Raw genomic sequence first — 10,301 nt, 5'->3', positions numbered from 1 at the left:
CTGCGAACAAGCAGAGGGTGGGGTGAGTGGGGCGCCCCTCGACCTCCCTGCGTTTTGCGCCCAGTCTTCGTGGCTGTGAAGACAAGCCTGGCGGTTGCTGAGCTACGTTTCGTGAAGGAGCTTCAGGAGGGACTGTAAATGAGAGGAGACTCGTGGCACAGGAACGGGAAACGCAAGGTTTCGTCTCCCATTTGCTAATTCCTTGTGACCATTCTTGCTGAGCTGACACAGTCAACCCTCAGCTGCTAAAGGGGCCTGGGCCCAGCGGTGGGCTCCGAGACAGCCCCCCGCCACACCCTGCTAGTTGTGTCCCGCCTGTGGCACTTCCCTGAGCAGGGCCTTGGCCGTCAGTCCGCGTGCTCTGGGTGTACGCAGGCTGTGCCGTAGTGAAAACCAGAAGGCCGGCCGTCAAGGTGAAGTCAGAGGGCTCTCAGGGGCAGCCTGAGGCAGGGTTCCTGCAGGCCAAGCAGGGCTCTGTGCCCTTGCCCTCCAGCAGGTGAGATGACCCGCAGGCGGCCAGTCTGCAGGAGGATAAATCCCAGCCTGTGTTTCTGACATTCTTCAAGAGCTAATTTCTTCCTAATATCTGGCAAGAAGATATTGCACAACTGGGTATTCAAAGGAACTGGGCTTGCATAGTTTATGAGTTATGGGGAAGTCAGTTAGTAAAATTTTCCACGGAAAGTTCCGCAGAACCTTACAGAACCAGCTTCATCTGAGATTCTGATTGCAGGGGAAATAGTGTGAGGGGAGGCCAACTCACTTGGACAGGACATCCATGGTCTGCTGGGTGGCCAGAGTCCTCTTGTCCTGTGGTCCATATAAGAGGGTCTGGATCTGAAGACACTGCAGAACACCAAGTAGTAATTGTGAGGTTATGGAATTGTCACTGAGAGCATTTTGCAGGAAAATGCAAGTCTCCCTGAAATGAGAGAGAGAATACTTCATTCATAGACCCATGCTATGAAGGAATTAGTGTGTTCTGAGTTTCTTCCAGGAACAGTCTGACCTTCAATTTGGATGCCCTGAGGGATCCAGGAAACCAATGTACAGTTTTAGCACAATTTTATAGAACTCTCTGTGACTATCCGTATGCAAAACTATGTTTAAAAGTTATGTTTCTAGAAAATAAAGGCAAGAACATTGCTATTGACCAGAGGAGGGGTCTCTAGTTTCTAATTTTAAATGACCCTTGCTACAACCCAAAAAACTTTTCTTCTTTTTACAATGTTTTTGCTTTCTCGTAAAGAAGTGCTCTATCTTATATGGGCTTTCTATATTCATTACTATGCAGGAATTTCTTAGGAGTTGATTTATTTAGGAGTTAAATATTCAGCTGTATATTATCCGGGACTGGCTTTGGCTTGATTTCTCCCTTCTGCTTATTGTCCTGCCATTTGGTTGCTTATACTGGGCCAGGGATAGAGATGAGAGTTGTGCCCAAAATGGTCAAAATAATTTTGAAGAAGAATGAGATGGAGGAGCTTGCTTTGCTGAATGTCAAGACCTTTTATAAAACTAGAGTAATTAAGACAGTGTGGTTTTCATCCAGAGACAGACAAATATATCAACAAAACATGGCAGAGAGTCTAATACTTGATAGATTGACAGAAGTGGCCCTGAAGGGTCCATGAGGAAGAGCTGAACTAGTCAGTAAATGGAACTGGTTTTCCAAATGGAAGGAAATGGATCCCTACCCCATATCAAACGCAAAAATTAATCCCAGATAGACTGGGGAACTAAGTGTTAAATTAAAACTTGGAACTTATAGATGAAACTATTGAAGGATATGTTTATGATCTTGAGGTAGGGAAGTATTTCTTAGACAAGATCCAGACAAACCAAGACTGATGAAATTTAACTATATTAAAATTCAAAACATCTGTGCACCAAAATGCACCCTAGGCAAGGTACAGACAAACCAGACTGAGGGAAAATATTTGCACAAAACTGGAAAAGGATTAGCATAAAGCACTCATGTAAGGTAATGAGAAAAAAAGCCTACCAACAGAAAAATGATCTAAAGATATAAACAGATATTCAAAGAAGTTGAAAACAGAATGGCTAATAACCATGCCTAAGCTCACTAGTAACCAGTAATGCTAACTAAAACTTCAATGAGATTGCCCCTTCACCTACCAAACTGCAAAAATTATAGTCTGATAATGATAACACCAAGCTTTGTCAAAGATACGAAGCAACAAGAACTCTTTTATATACTGATAGTGGGTGTTGAAAAGTTGGTACAACCAATTTGGGAATATTTTGTAGAACAATTTGGGAATATTTAGTAATGGATAAGTAAACTGTGATATATGTGTATCGTTTATGTATGATACCACACAAATTTCTGATGTGTGTATGTCACCACATGGATGAATCTCATGATTATAAAATAGAGAGGAAAAAGAAAATAGCAGATGAATGCATATAATATGTGTGCGCAAATTTGTATGTAAAATAAAACCATAGTAAAATAATAAAGATGAGAATGATACCTAATTCAGGATAGTAGCTATCTGGAGATGGGGTGGGGAGGGGGCTTCAACTGTATGGGTCACGTTTTATTTCTTATACTGAATAGTAAACTCAGAGGTGTTTGTTGTATTATTCGTACTTTTCCTTATATCTGAAATATTTCATATTTTTATTTATTTTTACTTATTTATTTTTGCGGTACGCGGGCCTCTCACTGTTGTGGCCTCTCCCGTTGCGGAGCACAGGCTCCGGACGCGCAGGCTCAGCGGCCATGGCTCACGGGACCAGCCGCCCCGCGGCATGTGGGATCCTCCCGGACCGGGGCACGAACCCGTGTCCCCTGCATCGGCAGGCGGACTCCCAACCACTGCGCCACCAGGGAAGCCCTATTTCATATTTTTAAAAGATTGAATTCGTTTTTCTACATGGTAACAGCTTGAGTCACAAAAGTGTGAGGGTTTGGGGACATCATACTAAAGACTGTACTCATTCTGATTGGCCAACTGTTTTTAGGTCTTTGGGAAAATTAACATGCAGGCAGCCAAAATCCTTTGTCTTTATGAGCTGTGGAAAACATCAAGACCATCTGAATGTTTGGTTCAATCTGAGGAACTGAGAATGTGATTCTGGAATCTGAGAATGTGGTTGTCTTTTGGAGGAAGGAAATATTATTAGATGAAAATATGGCAGGATTTTTTGTATGTATAACAGAAAATATTCATTATTTCTTAGCTGGATTCTATAACACCAAAAAAGGAGTAAACATTTTCCTGTTATTCTATTTAGTATGTAATCCAAATTCTGTAAAGGCAAGGATCCTAGCCCTTCTGCCCAGCCATCCCCGGACTTTCTGAATCTGCACTGGGGCCCTGGCTTGGCCCAGGCAACGTGCTGCTTACTCCCTGGGTTGGAGCTAGCATTGCTTTAATCCACAGAGAGTTTGTTGTGACCTTGGAAATTTAGGAACCTTGAGAAAGTTCTGTGTTGCTTTGAGGGGAAGAAGATGGAGAGGGACACTCATGACACTTGATGTAACCTCTTCTAGCACTCTTCCCCGTTTGGCTCACAGCTGCTGGGAGCCTGGGTACTCGCCACCCAAAGCCCGGCAGAGGAGGCTCAGATGGCGACAGCGTGCGAGAAGCAAGCGTGCTCTCCCTCATCCATGTTAGTCGGGGAGAGGCCTCTCTGCAGGGCTAACACATCTTGCCAGACAGACTTCATTTTCTCCTACCTGGCCAGGAATACCTTCACCCGGTGTAAAAGATCGGGTCTAATTTTAAACCCACCCAAACTTCCCTGTTGACATATTTATGAGTGCCTCAGATGCAGCTCATTTTGAGACGAGCTGACGATGACATGCAATGGTGTTAATTCATTCACTGAAGCATTAGAATTTTACTGACATTATAACGATTATTTGAGAAAATCTGAGGTCTCAGGACACTCTGCCTTAAGAGGTGGCCTCCAAAGTCTGAAACTCAGGAGGAATTTCCATCATGCTCCTTTGGTTATTGAAGTTTCTTCTCCCTGGCCCCTCATCCTCTAGGGAAGGAGATATTATACTATTAGCTGAATAGTCACGATTCCTGGGAAAAAGGACATGGCAACTGACAGGACTTACACAGATTCTCATCGGTTCTGCTAACCACATCTATCCCAGACCTTGTTGCTCATTTTCACTGGGGGTGTTACGATAGTAGAGAGAGTGGAGTTAGGAGAGAGGGTCATGGTTGGGTAAAGCAGCCCTTTTCAATAATCAAGCCCAGAGAGAGGTGAGCCCATCCCCATCCTAACCCCTATGCCCCAGCAGTCAAGATTCTCTTTCTGGTGTTATTAGGGTTTTTTTTTAAGGCTACTTACACTCACTAAGGGACTTTGCCCAAAACTTTAGCTGAAGAGGGAAGAGATGTAAAGGGATGTCAACTAGGAGAGGGAAACAGACCCTCAGCCCTAATCCCTTTTGGGATGACAATGCCCAGGGAGGCCATACCAGGCACCGAGACAGGAAAAAGTGGTTCATCCAGTAATTGAACTTGTCTTCAAATGCTGCATTTTTTAAAAAGTGAAATAATCCATTACTGATTTTTACTAGGAAACGTCTTACATAGCTATATATTTATCTAAGAAACATAAATTGAATTTTTCAGTGTTCTGTGGCTCTTAGCTAAATTTGTTGAAGCATTTTTGCGTGAGGGAGATTTTGTTAAAAACAGGTATTAGAGACAAAGTCAATAAATGTTAATTGAACCTACTGGCAGCCAGGCATTGTAAACATCTCGCTGAACTAAGTAAAGAACTTCTCAAACCTCGATAGGAGAACATTCTCCATCATAAATAAAGGTATTCTGTACTCTCCAGATTCTTCCAAGGAGGCCAGTGCACTCTGGTTTGAAATCAGCCTCCAAAGGGTGTTTCCTGTTTTCCTTTTGAGTGGACAAAAAACACATTTTGAGCATCCAGATGAAGTTTAGGAAGCCATTATATTGCTTGTGTTCTCTTTGATTTCACCTGCAGGGGTTGGGAGAAGTCACTTGCGTTTTTATTGTACCTTAGATACCAAACAAGGAGCTTTCCTCTCTCTCCCTGCAGGAAGACAAAAGGGAACTCGAGCTTTCACAGCAGCCTGCAAGCTGTCCCCAAAGGGACCATGTTTGTCTTGCTCACCTTTGTGTCCCAGGGCCTTGCACAGTCCCTAGCACCTAAGATGCAATATTTGCTAAATGAATGAATAAGTAAGTAAAGCAAAAGGTCAACTGACGAAATTCTTATATGACAACCTTAGGACATGGCTGGACCACAGGGCTACTAAAACCTCTGGTAGGGAAGCTCCATTGTGGGTGCAGTGTTACAGACCTACACCATCATAATCTGGGCACATTCAATAGCAGAAAGAAAGAGTGCTGTCCCCCAGGTGCTGCTTTCTCTTAGGTGTCATTCATAAAGCCAGGGGAGTTAAGACACAGTCTTAAGCATTTGATGAGAACCTTAAAAATTATATTTGACACGACTTTGAGTTTTGAAAGTTAGGTTTCTAAGGAGCCCAGGAGCCAAGGAATTTGGGATAGGAGGCACCGGCTTGCTGTCCTCCTGGCTGCAGCCCACCTCTGTGCCCCAGAGCTCGCACCCTTCCCTGTGTGGACGTATGTGTGGACATAGCTCGCACCCTTCCCTGTGTGGACTGAGCCCTGTGTGGGCTCAGTGGCAGCTGCGGCTTGGAGGTTAGCTGACTCAGTCTACTCTGGCTTTAGAAAACCACAACAGTTTTAGAAAACCTGAACTCACAGGAAGCATATTTTCTGATTTTGGGGGGATCTCTGAAAATCTACAGTTGGTACTCAGGGCCATTTCTTGTCATGGCAACACCCCTGCAGAAGTGGGTTGGGGTGCCTGAGCCCTCCTTCTCTCCCTCAACCTTTGGTCTTAAGTCCTGAAATCACATCATCATCTCTATTGGGAAATTTCCAACAATGAAAGTGCTGCTGGGACACATCCTATTTATTAACAGAGGCGTTGCAGCCAGGCTGCAGCTAAAGAGCCATCTCAGTTGCAAGGCTATGCAACTCAATAATGGAAAATGGAGAAAGACATACTTTTTCTTGCCTGGGAAGGGTCTGTGCCAAGCCTGTGTATTTTGTCTTTACATGAAATGAAAAAGCCAGAGAAAGGTAAAAAATTTCAAACGATTCTAATGCTCAGAATCTGAAATCATTACTCTTCTTTACACACATTATCTGATGCTAGAGTATGTCCGTGGAGGAAAAGTTACCCCCCAGGAACTGTGCTGCTATTTTCATGTCAATTCTCAAGGTTAGTATTAAGAAGAAAAGAAGACATCAGAAGCCAAAATACGTGGAGGTATGAAATGTCTTAAATGTTTAGAAAAACACAAATATGCTTTTCATTTACTAATCTTTACAAGGCAAGCAGAAATGATCACTTACTTGGGGAAATGAAAGGACAAACCAAGATACCGTTCATCAGACAGCATTGTCCTATAGAAACAGGGTCACATGGGGGTGGGGCTTGGTTTTCCCAAGCCCCTCAGAAACCAGCCTTGTCCTCTGGACCTGCGTCTTCTGCTGCAGGCACACATTCCCGCAGATGTTTGCTGAGCCCCTGACAGACACCAACCCTGAGTCCACCTCAGTGATGGAGCAGACGATGGGGGTTTCCAGTGTAGTGCGGGAGCCAGGCATTTAAAAATGTGTAAACAAACATAGCATAACAACTCATGATAAGAGCTGTGGAAAAGAAAAAAGAACATGGGCTATGAAAGAATAAAGGGGGGGGGTGGTGTCAGTAGTGGTAGAGGGTACTTGGGTCAGTGAAGGCCTTTCTGAGGTGACATTCGAGTTGAAACCTGCAGGACGGGGAGTCAGCCATGTGAAAAGCACCAGGTCGGGGGGAGGTGGTGGGGGTTCCAGGCAGGAGGAGTGGCAAGTGTCTGAGGCGGCATACCCTGCCCCACTCTCTCTCTTTCTCTCTCTCTCTCTCTCTCTCACACACACACACACACACACACACACACACACACACACACGCACTCAAACACGCACCTGTAGCTCCCTTACCTGGAAGCCCACTAATTCTGAGACCCAAGGATTGCTGCACAGGTGGGTAGGAAGCCTCCCATGAAAGAAATACAGATAGAGTAGGACCAGGGGCCCCGGGACAAGGGAAATGGGAGAGGAGGAAGAAAGGGAGGGAGGCCCAGGCGCTGCCACTCACAGAGCTGCTCAGAGCGGCCCGTCTGAAAAGCTCTCCCTGAGTATCTGCGATGCCTGTCTTGGAGTCGAGGTGTCATCCTTGCTGTCTCCCTTACTCATCACCTCTGAGTTGCCAAGTGCCATGGGTTCTATATCCTTACTGACGTCCCTTGACTCCCCCACGACTTTGCTCCAGCCCCTGGCCACTGTCTTGGAGCAAGCTACCATCATCCTTCTCCAGGATAACTGCAACGCAAATATTTGGAGAACAAATGCATCGGCAGGACTTCCTGTAGAGGGGCCTCCTGCTGCGTACCCACATATAAATTCAGGCTTTGTTTTTAGAGTGGACAGCCAGCTGTTTGTAGAAAAGCTGGGCTTGCCTATTTCTGGGCCAGATAGAGCAAGAAATCGAGCCCCCTTTAAAATTAAGCTTTTCAGCTCTCTCCTCACGTGGAGCTCGGCCATCCCGCCCAGTCCCTCCTGATTTGGTGCAGTAGCACCAGCCATTCCCAGCATCACTCTTTCCACTTGCTAAAGGTCACACTGAATTTATGTGGTAGGAGATTTTGCCTTTCTCTCCGTTCCTGGCAATCCACCCATAAACTCACAGTTCGCCTGCATCCAATGAGGTTTTGACAAACACCAGAAGGTCTCAGGCCAGGATGGTCTGTCCACACCCACAGTTCTGCACCCTCCAGACCTTGATGCCAATTTAGGAACTCCTGAGGCATTGTGTACCCACGAAGCCACGGTAAGCGTTCCCCTATTGGAGGAGCTTTCCATAGCAAATGTAGCCTTGTCCTGGGCAGTCTGTGTTCAGTGCCTATATACATTTTCTAAGGGACAGGGAAGGTGGGAGGCGCTGTGCCTGGGCTGCCATAATTAGGGGGCCCAACCCCAAGGAGAGCAACCCTTCCTGGCAGCTGACGACACAGGGCATCCTATTGCCGGGAGACCTGGAATTCTGATTTCCACCCAGCCTGTAGCAGGCAAGGGAGGCTCCATGTTTTCCCCACAGAAGGTTAAGCCCTTGACCCCTTTAATCATCAGCTTCCATTCTTATACTATATCAACCAATTTACAAACATCTACAAGTAACTAATGAGTGCCTGAAGTGTCTCCAAGCACACTTCTCAAACCAAGAACAGGATTCTGTATACGAAATCAATGTCATTATGACCTTCCTTTCTTTCAAAAAGGATCTGAGGTGGATTGCTGCAGCCCAGCAGTGGGTTAATCAAAGATGATTAGAAAAATCAAGATCAAGGGATCAAGGACGAATGAGACTCTACCCTTGAAAGCAGTATGGGCTAACGCAGGGCTCTGCGGGGACTCCAAACTTGGCTCTGGATTGCCTGGTATCCAGGGCAACAAGGAAAACACCGCTAAAGCTAAAGGGAAAAGTGAAACTAGGTGGGCCTCTGATGGAATGACAGGACATGAATCATGTATAAAATACAGCCGTCTGCAGAAGGCTCTGTGTGTTTGGCTGGTTGGAGGAACAGCAAGGACCTGACAGTCTGTTCTAGAGACTTGACCTGTGGCCACGTAAGACCTGTCCAGGGTTGGCTTTCTCACAGTCAACCTATGAATAAAAACCATTTTCTTTTGCCTTTCTTCAAATGATTTATCATAGTGGGCTTTGAATTTCTTGGAGAGAGAGGTCACATATAATTGTTATTCTTTTATGGAAAATGTTTACGTTCACAGCTATAAAGTAATCAGGCGGTGGATGGAACCCTGATGATGACAGTACCTAACAGGGAGGCCAGATTAAGATGGGACCCAACCCTGGTAACTGGGCCTGGGATTAGTCCTGAGATGCTTCTGACCTAGGAAACGGTCTTTGTGAATTCTTGTTTGCAGCCTTTTACCTGGATGAAAATCTAGTTCTCCATGTTGCAAAAATGGGAACTTTTGCAGTGGAAATTTCCATCTGGAGCCAACAGAATTCTCCAATGTTCCCCTGCAGATGACTTTGAAAGAAAGATCAATAATATGGTTTTCTTTTCAGTAACTTAATCCCACTGTCTGCTTTGTTTCTCGTGCCTTTCTGTTTTTCATGCCCACAGAACCATGCCTGGGCCATTCAGCACAGGAGAGCACATCTGGAAAGTCGAGTATTCAACGGATTCCTGCTCCAGAGTTGAAAACTTGGGGGATGCAGCTGTTGTTGTGATAAAAACAAGAGAAACGCTGGGCCAGTGGTTTTGAGAGCTGCTGCTGCTGCTGGCTGTGCAGAGCCCAGCACTAAATACGGCATCTGAGAAAGTCCAGCTCAGGAGCAGATGGTAGAGGCACATTTAAAGCCCTGCGTGTGCCCTGGTATTCATGAAGTGGCCAGCCCTGTCCTCAGGTGGGTACGTGGGGACCAGTGGAAATGAGGACTGTGTGTACCACAGCGGCCATGACCTTCAGACGTACACATTTCTACCCTTTTCTCTCTGACTCTGGCAAGTGGCCAGATAGCTTTAAAATGTTAAAATCAAGGGCTTCCCTGGTGGCGCAGTGGTTAAGAGTCCGCCTGCCGATGAAGGGGACACAGGTTCGTGCCCCGGTCCGGGAGGATCCCACATGCCGCGGAGCGGCTGGGCCCGTGAGCCATGGCCGCTGAGCCTGCACATCCGGAGCCTGTGCTCCGCAACGGGAGAGGCCACAACAGTGAGAGGCCCGTGTACCGCAAAAAAAAAAAAAAAAAGTCAAAATCATTGTTTTTAGGACTGATTGGTTAATGAGGCCAAATGAAAGGTAAAAACGTCACCAACTTCCACTGCAGGCTCTGGGAGTGATGAAACCTGGAGTTTCTTGAAGCTGAGCTGATATACAGCCCCATGGGTGGGCCTGGGGCCCAGAGCAGTGATTCTCAACTTCCCCCTGGAAGCTAAAATGCAGGTCCCTGGGCCCCTGGCCCTTTGCCCCAGACTCTGGTTCCGAAGGTGAACCTAATGCAGGGGGTTTAAGACCCACGCTTGGCAAACCACTGGCATTAAGGAAAATGTGGGCTTTATTTAACAGTGACTTACCCACAGACCATTCACTTCTAGGAGCCTCAGGCCCCTTGTCTGTAAATCAGAGCTACTAAGGTCTGACCTGGAGGGTTGCTGTGAGGGTTGG

At 46.1% G+C, this 10,301-nt stretch overlaps 1 protein-coding gene across 4 annotated transcripts in view; it reads right to left on the bottom strand.

Moving 5' to 3' along the window:
• The window catches only part of TTC23 (tetratricopeptide repeat domain 23), a 119,821-nt gene that overhangs the window by 4,656 nt on the left and 104,864 nt on the right, over positions 1–10,301 (bottom strand). For all 4 annotated transcript variants that reach the window (XM_055088191.1, XM_028495207.2, XM_028495208.2 and 1 more), the window contains one exon: positions 764–846. In XM_055088191.1, coding sequence (XP_054944166.1) covers positions 764–846 — 83 coding nt within the window. The remainder of the gene's footprint in view (positions 1–763; positions 847–10,301) is intronic.

Source organism: Physeter macrocephalus, chromosome 11 (assembly GCF_002837175.3).
Source record: "Physeter macrocephalus isolate SW-GA chromosome 11, ASM283717v5, whole genome shotgun sequence".
Lineage (NCBI taxonomy): Eukaryota > Metazoa > Chordata > Mammalia > Artiodactyla > Physeteridae > Physeter > Physeter macrocephalus.
This window is presented reverse-complemented; position numbering and strand designations above follow the sequence as displayed.